This window comes from Mus musculus, chromosome 15, assembly GCF_000001635.26.
Source record: "Mus musculus strain C57BL/6J chromosome 15, GRCm38.p6 C57BL/6J".
NCBI classification, from domain to species: Eukaryota; Metazoa; Chordata; class Mammalia; order Rodentia; family Muridae; genus Mus; species Mus musculus.
This window is the reverse complement of record NC_000081.6, coordinates 10962273-10981692: the sequence shown is the minus strand read 5'-3', so window position 1 is coordinate 10981692 and position 19420 is coordinate 10962273. Positions and strand designations below refer to the sequence as shown.

Genomic DNA, 19420 nt, shown 5'->3' with positions numbered 1-19420 from the left:
CCTGCCCACCCTAGCATTGGATCAGTTGGTTTAGCTGCTCAACTTTGGTTTAGGTCATGAGTTGTGTCCTTGACCCCATGTTGTGCGAGTCCTCTTCGGACACTTTCATCGAGCCACCTGAATCGCTACCCTCACCCCCCAGTAAGTGATTAAAGGCACTCAACTCCTTAGATCAATGTAAGAAGGCAACCACTGGGTGTCTCCCTCGCCGCCCTGAAAACTAGTTGTCATCCTGCAACTGTTTGAAACCTCTCCTAGATGCCCATAGGGCCAGGGGTGTAGACCAGTTGCTAAATCCGTGCGCGGAGTCCAGCACCGCTTAAAACGCCGGTGTTGTGCACGCGGATAATCCCAGCATTTAGAAGAGTCTGGGATATCAGAATTATTCATCTCAGGTTAAATGGGAGAGTTTTAGAAGTCAGTTTGGTTTGTCAGCTGTCAGTTTTACGGACAGTTACAATTTTGAGTTAGAAACTTTTTTCAGCCTTTAAAATGCAACAAAATAATCACAAATATTCCATCCTCATTTACAGGTCCTTTTTCCCTTAGTAATGGGGGGAGCTTGCAGGTAGCCAGATGCAGCTCTAGGAAACTGAATAGAGCCAGACTTGAATGCTAGAAATCTCCCATACCCATTCTTAACAAGTGAGGAAGATAATAAAAGCAAAGGCGAAATGCTACATAGTTGTAGCCAAAACACTTTTAACCAGCTACTGAGTTTTAAGATATTTCAGGGAAAGGGGTCTGTGCTCTCTCAGAATGAGCAGCCTCGTGGTAAAGGCAGACAACTTCCACATGGTCCCTAATGCTCTCTGCTTGTCTGATGCTGTCTCAAGTGCCTACCCTTGCTCCAGCCTTGTTCTGTCCTATTATTTCCTTTGCATTTTGATAAACTGGAATGGAAAAATCTCATGGAAAGGTATGGCTGACTTCCACATGGAGACATTAACATTTTATCAGGGTTGCTGCCTTTCTATTTTTCTGAAAAAAAAAAAACAAACAAAAACAAAAAAACAGTGGTACAGATGTGGCTTGAATGACTTAAGCTTACATACAGGATCATGTACACATGAATCACAAGTCTTAGCCAGCATAATGTTTTACAAATCCTCCCAGAGTAGTGAGTTATCCAGAAGCCCCCCGCAAAGCAGACTGTGTGATAGGAGATCTCAACACTGCAGATCTTTTCTCTGGCCAAAATTCTCTTCTAAAAGCTAATCAGGGGAACAATCATATGAATTATGCATAGGCAATTGTGTCCAGATATTTTTAAAATGAGGGATATTCATGGTGCATTATTTGTAATAAAGCCTGGAATTTTTGGCATGTGGCACACAACTGTTATCCCAGCCCTTGGAGGGTGGAAGAAGAGCCATCAGGAATCCCAGGTCATCCTTGGCTATACAGCAATTTCAAAGCTAGCCTGGGCTACATGAGACCCTGTTCCAAATCAATAGCAACAACAACAATGACAACAACAATAACAAAATATATAGACGCAAACAAAAAACCTCCTAAAGCAAAAAGATTAAATAAGTAAGAAGCTTTAAATTTTTAAATTTTATTTTGTAATTGGTACGAGTTTTTTGCCTGCATGTGTGTCTGTGCAGTGTAGGCATGCCTGGTGCCTGCAGAGGCCAGAAGAGGGTGTTGTATCTGAGGGCAAGATGGCTGTAAGGTGACACGTGAACGCTGGGCAGCAAAAGTCAGTCCTCTGGGAAACAGCCAGTGTTCTTAACCGCAGAACCGCTTCTCCAGCCCCCAAATTATGTTACTATCTGTGTCAACTTATAGCAGGTAGCATAATGGTGTTTTGGTGGCAAATTTAATCCTTTTTCTTTATAGATTCTGGGATGGGGAAAGCTAGGCAAAAACCATCTAGCACCTTCTATAACACTGTGGCATATTAAAGTTGATTTGTGAACATTAGTCAAGTATGATAATAGAGAAAATAATATCATTTTTATTGAAAACATTTAAGACATGTTGTTATGGATCTCATAAATGGAATACACTTTACTTTGCATCCATTTGTCTGCCTGTATTTAATTAAGTTTACAGACCATTCAATATAACACGGTGTATATAAAAATTTGGGTATAATTCCCAAATTAAAAAAAATGTGATAACTTCTGTACTATATCAGCCTCATCTTACCTCAGCTTGTTGTACAGAGTCAAGAGAGCTCTACCACAGCCCCAGGAATGCAATGGCAAAGAGAAGATGTGGCAAGCCAGATGGGAGAAAAGTTTATATCTGCAAGTCTAAGCCAGTAGAACTCAATATTATCTACATGGGGTTGTTTGTTTGTTTTAAAAGAGGAGCCAATTATTTGTGAGCATTGTAAATAATTGCCCTATCTGAAGGTTACCTGAAATGACTAAATGTATTTTATTAATGAGTATAAGAATAAAACCCACTAAACCAAATGCTATTTCCCAGTTTAGACTTCAGAAGTGTTTTTCCTATGTAGAGTCTAGTAAGTGGGCTTATTTTTGCCCCATCATAATCAGGCTAGTCTCTGAAATATTATGAACAATGAGCTGAAAACTTGGTTGACTCGAAAGCCAATATTACATTTAAACAGAGCACCAAAACTCTATGCAAATGCATCCTTTGAGGTGAGTGCTTTTTTTCCAGCCTGTATCAGGTGGCAATCCCTTTAGACATGTAGAGAAGAGTGATGAAAATGCTGAGTATTTCCCAAGGTCATCTGGAAAGATTACCTTGTGGTCTATTCTTAGCCCCTGAAGCATCCAACATTATTGGTATGCCATTAGAATGAGTAGCAGTGAGCCCCTGAAGCATCCAACATTATTGGTATGCCATTAGAATGAGTAGCAGTGAGCCCCTGAAGCATCCAACATTATTGGTATGCCATTAGAATGAGTAGCAGTGTGACCAATGCAACACTTAAATGCTCCATAAAGAACCCCCGACTTCAACATCCTTCATATCCTAACAACCCTAGCTCAGCTATAAATTGCCCCCAAAGTGGAGATATCCTGTCTTCCTTGTCACTTAGTTTCAAAGAGCAGAAAGCCTGCGAAGGTGGAGAAGCGCTGGTGGTCCCCGTGGAGGGCACCGTTGCCCATTCTTAGCCAGACTTCATCTCCTTTGGCCAACTTCAGCACTGCATGGTTGCTGGATGTATCTGATTTTCCCTTTGTTTCATAGCTGGGAAGAAAAAGAGGAACACACTAGTTAATCTTTGCAGTGTAAACCCGGGTCTTCAGTATATTCTGTCCATATCTTCACCTATGCTTTAGTTGAGGCTATGTGTTACTTAAATGACATGAAAGTGGAAATAGCATGAAACACTTCTAGAACTGTCTATTAAAACCTACCTCCTTCTTTCCTTTCCCTTGCCTCTAGATGATCAACAGCAATTACTATGATGGCCTTGAAAGCCATTCCTAAACATCTGGGTTCTTAAAGATGTAGCAGAGAGCTCTCTTACCCCTGCTCAGACTAGGAACATATATACAGGATTATCTTACCAAGCCTCTCTGGACTGTTAGATGAGGAAGAAGGAAAGCTCTACTATATTATCCTTGACCCTTTACATAGAGTCTTCATTATAATGATTTATTTCCTTCTTGTTAGTCTGGAATCTGATATTCAACAAAGAGACTGTCAACAGCTAAAGTGAAAATATATTACACTTGCTAACAGCCAGACTGGAGGCAATGTGGAATTAAACATTGTGAGCTAGGAAGAGAAAGACTGGTGTGTGGTAGCTTGGATGAGAATGGCCTCCACAGGTTCATATATTTGAATGCCTACTCCCAGTTGATTGACTGCTTCAGAGATACGGCCTTGTTGGAGATGTGTAATGGAGGGATGGCTTTGAGGTTTCTAAAGCCCATATCAGTCTCATTCTCTCTCCTCCTGCAAACTTGTGGACAGGATGATGTTGGCTCTCAACCACTCCTTCAGTGCCATGCTTGTCTGCCTGCTGCCACGCTCCCCACCATGATCTTCATGGACTTAGCCTTTGAAATGGTATGGAAGGCCTCCAACTAAATGCTTTGTTGTATAAGTTGTCCTGGTCATGGTGTCTCTTCACAGAAATAGAACAGTAACTAAGACATCATGTCACGCTTAGAAGACATTGAGAAAGAGCATAGTAACACAGACCACCTGGTATACACATACCACCTAAGACAAAGGATTCAAAAGAGGCAAATACTCCTTGCAGCTTTTCACAGATGATTTTAGAGAATAACAACATGCTTGAGAGTAAGACTCTAAACAAACAGGGCCCTAACAAGGCTGAACAATAAAACCAAGCACTTTTATACCCAGAAGAGCAGGGATAGAGCTGTTGTTTTGTTGTGGATAGCCCTGGGGCTAATTACATTTGATGTTAATTCCATTCTCCTGTGAGTGGCTTTGAACAATGAATGAGTCAGTACTCTGATGATTTCCTGTAAACCTGCTACCCACCTTAATTTGTAAAATAAAGGAGAGCTGATGACTGGGCAGATAAAAGGGAAGGTGGAGCAGAAAGTGGAGAGAGAAGAAGGAGAAAATGGAGGAGGGAGAGGATACAGAAGAAGAAGAAAAGCAGAGCAGAACCACATGGCCTGGAGAAACCACAAGTTGTAAGGGGTCTCATAATGTGGAAGATGGTAGCGTAGCGGTAGATCTGCCCAATCTAGGCACACAGCATGTATTCATATTAATTGAGTCGTGTTTTCATTGCCAAGGCATATTTGGGATTGAGAGATTTACCGCACCAATATTTTGCTGGTAGAAACTTTCATTCAGAGTCATACTCTATGTATCTCATAAATAGAGAATATTGCCTTTCTAACCAAATTACTAATTTAAAATGTCTTTGGTAATAAATAGTAACTATATTTAGAAAAGGGCAAACAATGGGTCACAAGAGTAATAGGCTAAAAATTGTCCAAAAGTGTACTAGATATGATTCACTAACATATGTTACTGACTGGGAGCAAGCAGCAAAAGTCTTATGTGTCTGTGTCTAAGGAAACTACTGCCAGAGACCCGGTCTTGTAAGAAAGACTTGGGACTTTTGCCTTAGTTCTCAGAGCTACACCAGCAGGAGGTGGAACCTGAAGAAGAAAAAAAAAAAAAAAAAAAAAAAAAAAAACCTAAAACTTACCAAGCCACTTTGGATGTGACCATGGAGAAAAATAAAGGAAAACTATCCACAAAGGATAGAATCAGAAGCCAGAGAGAAACCCAGCTGAGGGGTTTCTGTATGAAAAGGACTATTCATCTCTGACTTCTAACTTTGAACTGGTTTAGGACCATCTCCCACGGAGACCAAGACAGAGAAGTGTGCCCCGGGATAGGAAGAAGGAAGAACTGGATGGCTATTTGAAAATCAAGGGCCTGGAGAGGGCTTGATGGTCACCAGAATCCATTCTCTCCTTGTTATGGTTTTGATAGAAAATGTCCCTAACAAGCTCGTGTGTTTGAACACTTGGTTCCCAGCTGATGGAATGTTTTGGGGGTGTTGTGGAATCCCTAAAAGGAAGAGCCTAGCTGGAGTAAGTAGGTTACAATAGTGCTCTCTTGAGTGCACATCACCCCTAGATCCTCCCTGCTTGCCTGGCCCTGGCCCTGGCCCTGGCCCTGGCCCACTGAGATGACGTGAGGAACACTACCACATGCAGCTCCTTCAAGGAACTCCTTCATACCTTCTTTGCTGTGCCAGACTGAATCCTCCCAATCTAGTAGACAAAATAGACCCTCCCTTAAGTCACTTCTTCCCAAGTACTCGATCACATAGATGAGAAAAGTCATGAATGTCCTCCTATACATGGACTGCACTAGTTTCTTGCTGCTCTTGGGTTGGTTAACTCAGGTGGCAAACAAAGTGATAATCTGACCCAATACAGGAGTTCTCATGACGAACAAAACTGCTACATCAGCCTGTTGATTCCTAAACTCTTCCCTGGCTGTAGACTTGCCCCGATCAAGTTACAGCAGCATCCACGAGACCTGTAATAGAAGCCATCACTTACCTGTACATGCTGAAGACTGTGTTGCCGTTGTGCATAAGGTACACATACACTTCCTCTACGTCCTCATGCTTCATCATGCTGAAGGTGAAGAAATACACACCTGGAGAGAGCAGGGATTTACGCATTCACTTATACATAGGCAATGAGTCTTGTGATCTCATACCTGGCTTTGTTACTTTCCTGTTATTGTGTAGTTTCTTCATGGCCTGTTGCTATGACTATCCTCTCATCTGTTTACCTTAAAAGTGCTGTATTTTTAACTTTCCTAATGTATTTCCTGGTTATACTTAGTGAGATTTTTAAAAACCATTAATGTAATGAGTCAAACATGGCATTAAAATGGACAACCACATCCCACAAATGTTAGCCAAGATGATAAAATACTGGAGCACAGAAAGGGTTCAGGAAATGTTTCACATGACTGCTGTAAATGAGTAATGTGTAAATAAAAATATCCAACTTTAACTCAGCCACGGTTTGTTACTAAATATATATTCTTATTGAATTCCATGTTACAGTTTTTGAACTACTGCAACAGAAAAACCCAGTAATATCTCCAAAGAAAACTAAGGAAGCAATGGGCCATTTCTATTTCTTTTCAAATGTCTATTTGTTTTCTATTACAATATCAGCTCTAAGGCTGTCATAGTTCTTCCTCTGATGAGGATTAAAGGCTTTTTGAGCTCGCTTGACTGAGCACGGGAGAGCAGTTGTGCTTTGTGAAGTGTCCATCAGTGATGCCCATTTGTATACCTAGAGACTGGGTCATGGATGAAAGGCAAAGACAGATGAACAAAAAGACTTCAAGAAGTTACTTGTAGGTGTTGAGTGTTTTACGTTTTTTAAGATTTCATTTCATACACACATAACAACTTTTAATACTTCCAGAAAATAACTTTATAATCAAAATGACAGCAAAATACATTAGTCTTCCTTTTTAAAATGATGCTATAAATAAAAATAGTTTGCAGAAACACTTTAGAAAGAGCAGCTTAAGAAACCAGTTGGCAAATAATGGAACTCTTAGAATTGTAAATGTGAATCTGTGTTCAATGAGCATGTAGCTTTCTCTGCACAGAAAGGGGAGGACCCCTCTTGTGCTCTGGGTTCAGGTCTTTGTGGAGCTGCAACTGCAAATGTTAGCTTTCTCTGTCTTATTGACCTTAAAAGTGAGAAAGGTGAGCATCAGCTTGTAATCATTGGTGAGGCTGTGAAATAAGCAGGCCATATAAGGAATCAGCTGTTATCGTTAGGATGGTGTCCAACCAATTAAGCTCAAAAAACCTTTAATTCTTATGCTTTGATTATAACGTCATTGAATTCAATGAGATTATTAACCCAGGATGGCCAGGCACTTATCTGTGGCACAGATCATGACTTGTAAAAATTATTACAGGAAAATTAAAACCCTGAGCAAAAACATAGCAAAAACGGAGCCAGACAAAACCTTTAGGCCTGCCCTAGTGACCTACTTCCTCCAACAAGGCTCCCACTAAAGGCTTCACAGCCTTGCAAAATAGTGCCACTATCTGAGGACCAAGTGTTCCATCATGACCTCACAGGAGACATTTTACGTTCACCCTACACAGTCTGCTACAGGCCTCCACTGGCTAATGGCTGTCTCACAATACAAAATTCAGTCACTTCAATTTTTAAAGTCTACACTGTCTTTAACAGTCCCAACTCTGGTCACGAGTGTACAGCATCTTCTAAGCATCAAGGTATTCTCTTACATTAGTCTCTCCACAGGTCAAAGCCAAATTACATTACTTTCAGCATAATGACATGATAAATATTTCCATTCTAAAAGCAAGGAATGGAAGCAAAACCAAAACCTACTCGGGCAAGCATCAGACCCTACAGCTCCCTCCCAGTCTGGGATCTGGGGTCTGTGGTAGAACTGTCTGGCTCTGAAGGGCTTTGGGAGTCCCACCCTTCCAATTCTGCTGCCTATGTGGCATATATGATTTCTCTCTTAGGGCAGACCCACTCTGTGCCTGCAGCTTTCCTTGCTGGAGAACCTCAACTTCTGTAGCAAGTCCAGTATCTCCAATGTTCTAGGGACTCTGCTGCAATGAGCTTTACCTCCCCAGCTTTATGAAATGGCCTATCAAATCCTCCTTGTAGGAGTTCTAACCTTGCACACATTGTATGGCCTCGGTGGCCTTCTATACCCTTAGCACTGGACCAATCTACAGCCCCTTTAATCTCTTGTTTTTAATGTCTGGGGAGGGGGAGTAAGCCATGAGAATAATGCTGCCAACTTCTACTGCCAGCTTAAATTATAAGCTAATACTTGACAAGAAGCAACTCAATGGAGTGGGATTTGTTTTGGTTTACAGCTTAGGAACGGATGCCACACATTACTGCCAGGAAAGCTAGGTACCAAGAGCATAAGGTAGTTGTCACACTGCCTCTGTAGTTAGAAAGCATAGAACACATAGAAAGTGAAGCTAGAGCTGCCCACGGTGGGCCTCTGCCTTCAGCAAGGCCAGCCTCCTAAAGGCCCCACCGCCTTCCAACAGGGCCAACAGTGGGGACTCAGTATCCAAACATAGAAGCCCATGGTGAACACTCCGAATTCAAACCACAGCACTAGTACATTCTGAGTAAGTTCCAAAATCAGTGACAGTGTTATGCCCAGTGGATTTATTTATTTTGGTAATCAGAGTTTAGTTACCTTAAATGTAAACATCAGAGGAAAGACACTAAAGGGAATTTGAAAATTTGGCAATTTTTTTTGTAACTTTTATAAGTCTAGAGAACATCAAAGTTCAAAGAAAATTAAACAGTGGGTTTTTGTTTGGTTAGCTTTTCTTTTAATCAGTCAACTATCCAGACATTTCAAAGACTTTGCTGGCCTCAGGGAAATAAGTGGTGTTCCCTCTTTGGACAAGAGGAATATATGGCTATATTCATCTTATATATATATTTTTTTTTAAAAGTCAAATGGAAAGATTTTTAAAATATTTGGCAAGTCTTTCTTTAAATAAAACAAACTATAATCAGAATATAGAGTATGCTAGCTTTTATGTAATAGGATTAACTACATTTTTATAAACTGTAAAAAATTAGCATTTTCCATTCAATTTTTAATATTAGAAATAGATAAAGCATTCTTTGCTAGACTAACAATGAATAGAGTTACCACACGGTCAAGCTCTGAGAATTATGTCTTTTACAGTCAGACATGTCTGGGCTCTCTCGGGATTAATTGGTTCTATACAGATAAAAGTTAATAATCTCTGTAATCATAGTCATTTTTAAGGTTTTTTTTCCCTCCATTCAGATTTTAACAGGTTAACCTGGCATTTGGAAGACTATATGAGCCGTTTGCTTTCCTTCCTCTATTCTTTCCTCCCTCCCTTCCTTCTTTCTTCTCATCCTTCCTCCTTCCCACTTCCCCTTCCTCCTTCTCCTCCTTCCACCCCTCTCTTCCTTTCATCCACTTTCTTCTTTCCTTCCTGCCTTTCTTCTTCCCAGTTCCTTCTCCCTCTCATTCCACCGCCTTATCTTCTTTCTCGCCCTCCTGTCTGCTTTCTCTTTACAATGGCTTTGTCTGTTGATTCTTGCATCTCACCTGATACGGGGGCCCCAAATCTCCCAGTCATGACATCGAAGAAGTTTCCAATGTTGGTCTCAACACTGCTGAAGATAATGCCACTGTTCTGATTGCTGAAGTGAGTTGCTAGAGAAGCCATGAATGCAATCTAAGGATAGAGCTGGTGGTCAGTCCGTAGGCAATTCGTCATGAAGAAAAACATTCTTATACACATAAATTTATTTCAGTATTACCTCTGATGGTAAGCTTAAATATAAATACCAAGCAATAGGCAAATAAGTAAGTGAATTATAGTAATTTAAAGTATTCTATTCTGTGTGATATTGCTCTGCATCAACAGTTCTAAATACAGTTCAAAAATACTAGCCTTTTTAAATATAAAAATAGTGTCATCAAGTAAAACTGTAAATTTTTGGATAAAATTCTCGGACTGTAGATATTAGAAGTACATTTGTGTATTAAGTGATTAGAGAAACTGACAATTGAGCAACTGAATTTTGTTAGCCCTAGGAAAGCATAAAGAGTAGGCAACACAAGACTACTATGACTTGATATCAGACTTTTACATGTGTCTTTGTAGGTGGGGCTGTCCTGTAGTCAGACTGAGAGACATATCTATGAGGGGATGCGTAAATGGCTAGTGAGATGGCTGAGCAGGTAAAGGTGCTCGCTATTACAAATGATGGCCTGAGTTTGGCTCCCAGTCACCTCATGATGGAGGAAGAGAACCAACTCCTCCAAAGATGTCCTCTCCTCTGACCTCTACCCATGTGCAATGGCAGGTGTTCGCCCCCTCCAAATAAATAAATGTAATTCAAAATGTTTTAAAAGAACAGCAGCAGAATTACTACTGACAGGGCTCGTGGCATAGTAGTTCCATGTGAAATTTTTTCTTCCTTATCACAAGTACAGTTTTCACATGAGAACATATCAGTTTTATATCCAGAAAATATATTCATTTTAGTGTTATAGAGTTCATTCCATTTATATAAGTAGAACTATTCCTGAAATATTGCCATTCACGAAACAGTGATAAATAATGCTGCATGCTCATGTATGTTTAAGAACATTGGCTGGACTTGGTATAACACATGAATGTAATTCTAGCAGCGAAGGAAGCTGAAGCAGCGACCCACACCCGTGAGTTTGGGGCCAGCCTGGTGAGTTTTAAGTTGCCCTCTTGGACTTTGGTTCTTGTACCACTGAGGGCCTCCTTTTTAAGAAAAATAATGTAGCTAACTTATTTGACTGTATACAAGAGTGATTGTCTCTGAACTGTGTTTTACTTATTCTTTTCCTTTACATTAAAAGGGTATTGTATGAATCATCTTTAAAAAGCAAAAGGAGACGTTTGCAGTTATTCAATATATATTTAAAAAGTGGCTAAATAGAATCAGAAACCTATCTGACTGTTGGAAAAGCAAATTTTCTGAGCATAATTTTGCATAAAAAATATCAAATAAATTGGAGCAGAAAATTCAAGAGAACCAGAGAAGCCATTACTGTGAGCAGCCCCACCTGTGCCTTGTGTTTAGAAAATGTTGACAGCCTCATCTCAGTCCATGAGAACGACTATTCTAAGAAACCTGCTCCCAGCTCCAACCTCGTGATCCAGGGCACTGGGGAGTAAGTTATCCATTTGAAGATGTATACTGAGTCTCAGCTTCCATCTGAACCTTAGATTTCTGTATTCCTTCAGTTGAGAATGAGTCATGGTTGTTTCTCCTTTACTGCTGTTGCCATTGTTACTGCTACTGGTGTTCCAAAATAGAATTTGAATAATTAAAAGAGCTTTGGAGCAGCTCTGTCTACCAAGAAATGGTATTACTTGAAAACAGTATTAGAGGATATTTGAAAGTCAGTGGCGGCAATCCCTTGAAAATAAATAGCAGTGAGAAGAACAAATTCTTTAACATCCAAAAAGATGCCCAAGCCCTTTCTTCACAAGCTTCCTTTTTAATTAAATTTTAAATTTGCAGATTGTAAAATTAAAATGTGATTCCTTTTCATTCTCCCATGCCCTCCCTCCAGCTCTTCCTATGCCCCCATTCCCTCCTTCTCCAGTTCTTCTTAACTGGTTATTCTTACATACATAACTGTGCAAATGCATAAATACAACCTGCTGGCTCCTTTTACTGTTGTTTGAAAGTATATCTTTTCATGACTCGACACTTGGTGTTGGATAACCAATTAGAGGCTCATCCCTGAAGAAAGCTGAATCTCCCTGTGTCGGTTGTTAGTTGCCTGAGGCTCACTGTCTAGAACTGGAGCCTAAGAGACTCAGCACTCTCTTGTTAGCATGTTGTCTGTCAGAGCTGTCATTGTTCAGCAACGTGGATGTTTCATAGGTGTATTTTTGCAGTTATTTCTAGGAGATACAATCTTACAGCAGACTTGCTGATCCTTTGGCTCTAACAATCTTGATGCCACTCCCATGATGTTCTCTGAGCCTTAGGGTGTGTGTGTGGGGGGGGTGGGTATTGTAGATGAGTCAGCTGGGGCTGGGCAGCTCACAATCAGTCACTTGCGTTTTGACCAGTTGTCTTCACAAATGTCTTCCATAAAGCACAAGAAAACAACATCTCAAATGACTGTATCGTTGTGTTAAAGTGCCAAATAGATGAAATATAATGGTTGCTCCAGGTGTTCTCCATTAAATTACCTATTTTTTTTATGTTTCATCTTCATATATTTGTTATTATTATTATTATTAGATATTTTCTTTATTAGCATGTTAAATGTTTCCCCTTAGAAAGTCCCCTCCCCCCATACACTCGTCCCACCCCCTCCCCCTACTCACCAACACATCCTCTCCCACTTCCTGGCCCTGGAATTCCCCTACACTGGGGCATAGAGCCCATAGAGGACCAAGAGCCTCTCCTCCCATATTAGGCCATCCTCTTCTACATATGCAGCTGGAGCCATAAGTCCCATCATTTGTACTCTTTGATTGGTGATTTAGTCCCTGGGAGCTCTGTGGGTACTGGTTAGTTCATATTGTTGTTCCTTCTTATGGGGCTGCAAACCCCTTTAACTCCTTGGGTCCTTTCTCTAGCTCCTTCATTGGGGACCCTGTGCTCAGTCTAATGGATGGCTGTGAGCATCCACTTCTGTATTTGTCAGACACTGGCAGAGCCTCTCAGGAGAGAGCTAAATCAGGCTCCTGTCAGCAAGCACTTGTTGGCATCGACAATAGTGTCTGGGTTTGTTGATTGTATATGGGATGGATCTCCAGGTGGGGCAGTCTCTGGATGGTCATTCCTTCAGTCTCTGCTCCACAGAGACTTTGTCTCTGTAACTCCTTCCATGGGTATTTTGTTCCCCCTTCTAAGAAGGATCAAAGTATCCATATTTTGGTCTTCCTTCTTGATTTCTATGTGGTTTGAGAATTGTATCTTGGGTATTCTGAGCTTCTGGGCTAATATCCGCTTATCAGTGAGTGCATACCATGTGTGTTCTTTTCTAACTGGGTTACCACAATCAGGATGATATCCTCTAGATCCATCCATTTGTCTAAGAATTTCATAAATTCATTGTTTTTAATAGCTGGGTAGTACTCCATTGTATAAATGTACCACATTTTCGGTATCCATTCCTATGTTGAGGGGCATCTGGGTTCTTTCCAGCTTCTGGCTATTATAAATAAGGCTGCTATGAGCATAGTGGAGCATGTGTCCTTATTACAAGTTGGAGCATCTTCTGGAGATATGCCTAGGAGTGGTATTTCTGGGTCGTCAGGTAGTACTATGTCCAATTTTCTGAGGAACTGCTAAACTGATTTTCAGAGTGGTTGTACCAGCTTGCAATTCCACCAGCAATGGAGGAGTGTTGCTCTTTCTCCATATCCTCAACAGCATCTGCTGTCACCTGAGTTTTTGATCTTAGCCATTCTGACTGGTGTGAGATGGAATCTCAGGGTTGTTTTGATTTGCATTTCCCTGATGACTAAGGAAGTTGAACATTTTAGGTGCTTCTCAGCCATTCAGTATTCCTCAGTTGAGAATTCTTTGTTTAGCTCTGTACCCCATTTTTAATAGGGTTATTTGTTTCTCTGGAGTCTAACATCTTGAGTTCTTTGTATATATTGGATATTAGCCCTCTATCTGATGTAGGATTGGTAAAGATCTTTTCCCAATCTATTGGTTGCCTTTTTGTCTTATTGACAGTGTCTTTTGCCTTACAGAAGCTTTGCAATTTTATGAGGTCCCATTTGTCAATTCTTGATCTTACAGCAAAAGCTGTTGCTATTCTGTTCAGGAATTTTCCCCCTGTGCCCATATGTTTGAGGCTCTTCCCCACTTTCTCCTCTATAAGTTTCAGTGTATCTGGTTTAATGTGGAGGTTTTTGATCCACTTGGACTTGTGCATTGTACAAGGAGATAAGACTGGATCGATTTGCATTCATCTACATGCTAACCACCAGTTGTGCCAGCACCATTTGTTGAAAATGCTGTCTTTTTTTCCACTGGATGGTTTTAGCTCCTTTGTCAAAGATCAAGTGACCATAGGTGGGTGGGTTTATTTCTGGGTCTTCAATTCTATTCCATTGATCTACCTGCTTGTCATTGTACCAATACCATGCAGGGTTGTTTTTTTTTTTTTTTTATTGTTGCTGTTGTTGGTTTGGTTTGGTTTGGTTTTTTATTACAATAGCTCTAGAGTGCAGCTTAAGATCAGGGATGGTGATTCCATCAGAAATTCTTTTATTGTTGAGAATAGTTTTCGCTATCCTAGGTTTTTTGTTATTCCAAGTGGATTTGCAAGTTGCTCTTTCTAACTCTGAGAAGAATTGCATTGGAATTTTGATGGGGATTGCACTGAATCTGTAAATTGCTTTCAGGAAGATGGCCATTTTTACTATATTAATCCTGCAAATCCATGAGTGTGGGAGATCTTTCCATATTCTGAAATCTTCATGTATTTGTTTCTTCAGATACTTGAAGTTCTTATCATACAGATCTTTCACTTGCTTAGTTAGAGTCACACCAATGTATATTATATTATTTGTGACTGTTGTGAAGGGTGTTGTTTCCCTAATTTCTTTCTCAGCCCGTTTATCCTTTGTGTAGAGGAAGGCCACTGATTAGTTTGAGTTAACTTCATATTCAGCTACTTTGCTGAAGTTGTTTATCAGGTTTAGGAGTTCTCTGGTGGAATTTTTAGGTTCACTTATATATACTATCATATCATCTGCAAATAGTAATATTTTGACTTCTTCCTTTTCAATTTGTATCCCTTTGATCTCCTTTTATTGTCTAATTGCTCTGGCTAGGATTTCAAGTACTATACTGAATAGGTACGGAGAGAGTGGGCAGCCTTGTCTAGTCCCTGATTTTAGTGGGATTGCTTCATGTTTCTCTCCATTTAGTTTGAAGTTGGCTACTGGCTTGTTGTATATTGCTTTTACTATCTTTAGGTTTGGGCCTTGGATCCCTAATCATACCAAGATTTTATCATGAAGGGGTGTTGGGTTTTGTCAAATGCTTTCTCAGTATCTAATGAGATGATCATATGTTTTTTTTTTTGGGGGGGTGGTTGTTTATATAGTGGAGTGAGTTGATGGATTTCCCTATATTGAACCAACCCTGCATCCCTGGAATGAAGCCTGTTGATCATGATAGATGATCATTTTGATGTGTTCTTGGATTCGGCTTGTGAGAATTTTATTGAGTATTTTTGCATTGATATTCATAAGGGAAATTGGTCTGAAGTTCTCTTTCTTTGTTGGTCTTTGTGTGGTTTAAGTATCAGAGTAATTGTGGCTTCATAGAATGAATAGGGTAGAGTACCTTCTGTTTCTATTTTGTGGAATAGTTTAAGGAGTATTGGTATTAGGTCTTCTTTGAAGGTCTGATAGAACTCTGCACTAAACCCATCTGGTCCTGGGCTTTTTTTGGTTGGGAGACTATTAATGACTGCTTCTATTTCTTTAGGGCCTATGGGACTGTTTAGATCCTTAATATGATCCAGATTTAACTTTGTTACCTGGTATCTGTCTAGAAAACTGTCAGGTCATCCAGGCTTTCCAGTTTTGTTGAGTATAGGCTTTTGTAGTAGGATCTGATTCTTTGGATTTCCCCAGTTTCTGTTTTTATGTCTCCCTTTTCATTTCTGATTTTGTTAATTAGGATACTGTCCCTGTGCCCTCTAGTTAGTCTGGCTAAGGGCTTATCTATTTTGTTGATTTTCTCAAAGAACCAGCTCCTGGTTTGGTTGATTCTTTGAATAGTTCTTTTTGTTTCCACTTAGTTGATTTCAGCCCTGAGTTTGATTATTTCCTGCAGTCTACTCCTCTTGCATGAATTTGCTTCTCTTTGTTCTAGAGTTTTCAGGTGTGCTGTCAAGCTGCTAGTGTATGCTCTCTCCAGTTTCTTTTTGGAGGCACTCAGAGCTATGAGTTTTCCTCTTAGAACTGCTTTCATTGTGTCCCATAAGTTTGGGTATGTTGTGGCTTAATTTTCATTAAATTCTACAAAGTCTTTAATTTCTTAATTTCTTCCTTGACCAAGTTGAGTAGAGTGTTGTTCAGCTTCCACGTGTGTGTGGGCTTTCTATTATTTATGTTGTTATTGAAGATCAGCCTTAGTCTGTGGTGATCCGATAGGATGCATGGTATTATTTCAATATTTTTATATTTGTTGAGGCCTGTTTTGTGACCGATTATATGGTCAGTTTTGGAGAAGGTGCCATGAGGTGCTGAGAAGAAGGTATATCCTTTTGTTTTAGGATAAAATGTTCTACAGATATCTGTTAAATCCATTTGTTTCATAACTTCTGTTAGTTTCACTGTGTTTTTGTTTAGTTTCTGTTTCCATGATCTGCCCATTGATGAGAGTGGGGTGTTGAAGTCTCCCACTATTATTGTATGTGGTGCAATGTGTGCTTTGAGCATTAGTAAAGTTTCTTTTATGAATGTGGGTGCCCTTGCATTTGGAGCATAGATGTTCAGAATTGAGAGATCCTCTTGGTAGATTTTAACTTTGATGATTATGAAGTGCCCCTCCTTGTCTTTTTTTATTAATTTTAGATTGAAAGTCGATTTTTTTCAATATTAGAATGGCTACTCCAGCTTGTTTCTTCAGACCGTTTGCTTGGGAAATTGTTTTCCAGCCCTTTACTCTGAGGTAGTGTTTGTCTTTTTCCCTGAGGTGGGTTTCCTGTATGCAGTAAAATCTTGGGTCCTGTTTGTGTAACCAGTCTGTTAGTCTATGTCTTTTTATTGGGGAATTGAATCCACTGATATTAAGAGATATTAAGGAATAGTAATTGTTGCTTCCTGTTATTTTTGTTGTTAGACTTGGAATTCTGTTTATGTGGCTATCTTCTTTTAGGTTTCTTGAAAGATTACTTTCTTGCTTTTTCTAGGGTGTAGTTTCCCTCCTTGTGTTGGAGTTTTTTCTTTATTATTCTTTGATGGGCTGGATTTGTAGAAAGATATTGTGTAAATTTGATTTTGTCATGGAATACGTTGGTTTCTCTAGCTATGGTAATTGAGAGTTTTACTGGGTATAGTGGCCTGGGCTGGCATTTGTGTTCTCTTAGGGTCTGTATTACATCTTCCCAGGATCTTCTGGATTTCATAGTCTCTGGTGAGAAGTCTGATGTAATTCTGATAGATCTGCCTTTATATGTTTCTTGACCCCTTTCCCTTACTGCTTTTAATATTCTTTGTTTTGTTCATTTGGTGTTTTGCTTATTATGTGACAGGAGGAATTTCTTTTCTGGTCCAGTCTATTTGGAGTTCTGTAGGCTTCTTGTATGTTAGTGGGCATCTCTTTCTTTACATTAGGGAAGTTTTCTTCTATAATCTTGTTGAAGATATTTACTGTTCCTTTAAGTTGGAAATCTTCACTCTCTTCTATACCTATTGCCCTTAGATTTGGTCTTCTCATTGTTTCCTGGATTTCCTGGATGTTTTGAGTTAGGATCTTTGTGCATTTGTATTTTCTTTGATTGTTGTGCTGATGTTATCTATGGAATCTTCTGCACCTGAGATTCTCTCTTCCATTTCTTGTATTCTGTTAGTGATGCTCCTAGTGATGCCATCAATGGCTCCTGACTTCTTTCCTAGGTTTTCTATCTCCAGAGTTGTCTCCCTTTGTTATTTATTGTTTCTACTTCCATTTTTAGATCCTGGATGGTTTTGTTCAATTCTTCACCTGTTTGGATATGTTTTCCTGTAGTTCGTTAAGGGATTTTTGTGTTTCCTCTTTAAGGGTTTCTACCTGCTACGTGTGTTTTCCTATATTTCTTTAAGGGATTTATTTATGTCCTTCTTAAAGTCCTTCATCATCATCATGAGAAGTGACTTTAGATCTGTATCTTGCTTTTCTGGTATGATAATGTATCTAGGATTTGCTATGGTGGGAGAATTGTGTTCTAATGATGCCAAGTAACCTTGGTTTCTGTTGCTTCTGTTCTTATGCTTGCCTCCCATCATCTCAATTGCTGCCTCAATTGCTGATCATCTCAAGTGCTGCCTGCCCTTACTTTATTTGATTGGAGCCTGTCCTTCCTGTAATCCCAGTTGAGTCAGAACTCCTCAGAGTCCAGCTATCTCTTGTGATCCTGTGATTAAGAGATCCTGTGATCCTGAGATTCTACATGCGTCAGAGTTTCTGGGAGCCAAGCTGCCTCTGAGACCCTGAGATCCTGGTGTGACCAAACTCCTGTGATTCTGGAATCCTAAGATCCTTCGCATGCTAGAGCACCTGGGACTAGTACCTCCTTTGGGGGACTGAGGGGCTGGGGGACTGTCCACTAAGTTTGCAACCAAGGTAAACAGACATCGACTGGAAGGAACCTGAGCCTCTGGTTGGGCGGGGTTCCTATATCCTGCTGGTCCCAGTTACTCCTGGTGGTGGTGGAACAGATGTTGTGTTCTAGTCACCAGTGATCCTAAGATCCTAGGTATGACAGAGCACCTAGGAGTGGAGATTCCTGTGAGGGCCATAGGACTCTAAATTACATATTCTATGAAAAGGCCATCTATATGTTCTGTGTTGTTGGTTTTCTTATATCTCTAGACTGTCATAGAAAATCCCTTAGTCAAGATGGCTTCCTACCCTACTTGTTAATTTGTACTGGCATAAGAATCCCAGTTTGCTGAAATTATTAAACAGTATTTGTTAAAAGTTACCCCCGAGCCCCATGATAAGGTCTAGTAACACACAGGACATCTTATTTTATATTTGCATAAGAGGATTCCAGAAGAATGATATGTCCAAGAGTAAACATCTCTGCATTTGCCCAAACAAACGGCACCTTCCTCTGATCTTTCAAACAAGAACAGTTTTGTGTGCCAATTCTCAAAAAGTCTCTTTTGCTACAGAATTTTCTCCCAAATACTTAATTTTAACCACTAATTATACTTTAAGGAAGACACATTAGCCAGACACAACCTGACCAACAACAACAAAACTCAACTTACCATGTTAATACAGATGTCTTCTAAGAGACTCTGTGTTTAAATATTAACAAACTTAGACTTAATAATTTTTCCAGGTGGCCTAGCTCAATATTTAAAAATTTTAGATGTTGCAAGAATTGGAAAGATGAGTTAAAAGAGAAATAACACTTTGCCCCTTCTTAGAATTGGAAACAATCACCCATGGAAGGAGTTACAGAGACAAAGTTTGGAGCTGAGACAAAAGGATGGACCATCTATCGACTGCCATATCCAGAGATCCATCCCATAATTAGCCTCCAAACGATGACACCATTGCATACACTAGCAAGCGTTGGCTGAAAGGACCCTGATATAGCTGTCTCTTGTGAGACTATGCCGGGGCCTAGCAAACACATAAGTGGATGCTCACAGTCAGCTATTGGATGGAGCACAGGACCCCCAATGGAG

The 19420-nt window shown here is 40.0% G+C and overlaps 1 protein-coding gene and 2 long non-coding RNA genes across 5 annotated transcripts in view; 2 read left to right on the top strand and 1 right to left on the bottom strand.

The window, feature by feature from the left end:
* The first annotated feature begins 59 nt into the window (after nt 1-59).
* Nucleotides 60-19420, top strand: part of Gm34315 — a 32003-nt gene continuing 12642 nt past the window's right edge. The window contains exon 1 of the long non-coding RNA XR_383838.4: nt 60-141. This is a non-coding gene — a long non-coding RNA (predicted gene, 34315). The remainder of the gene's footprint in view (nt 142-19420) is intronic.
* Nucleotides 1531-19420, bottom strand: part of C1qtnf3 (C1q and tumor necrosis factor related protein 3) — a 28044-nt gene continuing 10154 nt past the window's right edge. For 2 of the 3 annotated variants that reach the window (NM_030888.4, NM_001204134.1), the window contains exons 4-6: nt 9583-9712; nt 6003-6102; nt 1531-3177 (exon numbers count right to left, since the gene is read on the bottom strand). In NM_030888.4, the coding sequence (NP_112150.1) occupies nt 3018-3177; nt 6003-6102; nt 9583-9712 (390 nt within the window). In that variant the 3' untranslated portion in view covers nt 1531-3017. The remainder of the gene's footprint in view (nt 3178-6002; nt 6103-9582; nt 9713-19420) is intronic. The other variant, XR_383836.4, reaches the window with a different exon arrangement.
* Nucleotides 3174-6471, top strand: Gm52174. Its single transcript, XR_003951471.1, has 2 exons — nt 3174-4005; nt 5281-6471. It is a non-coding gene; the product is annotated as a predicted gene, 52174 (long non-coding RNA).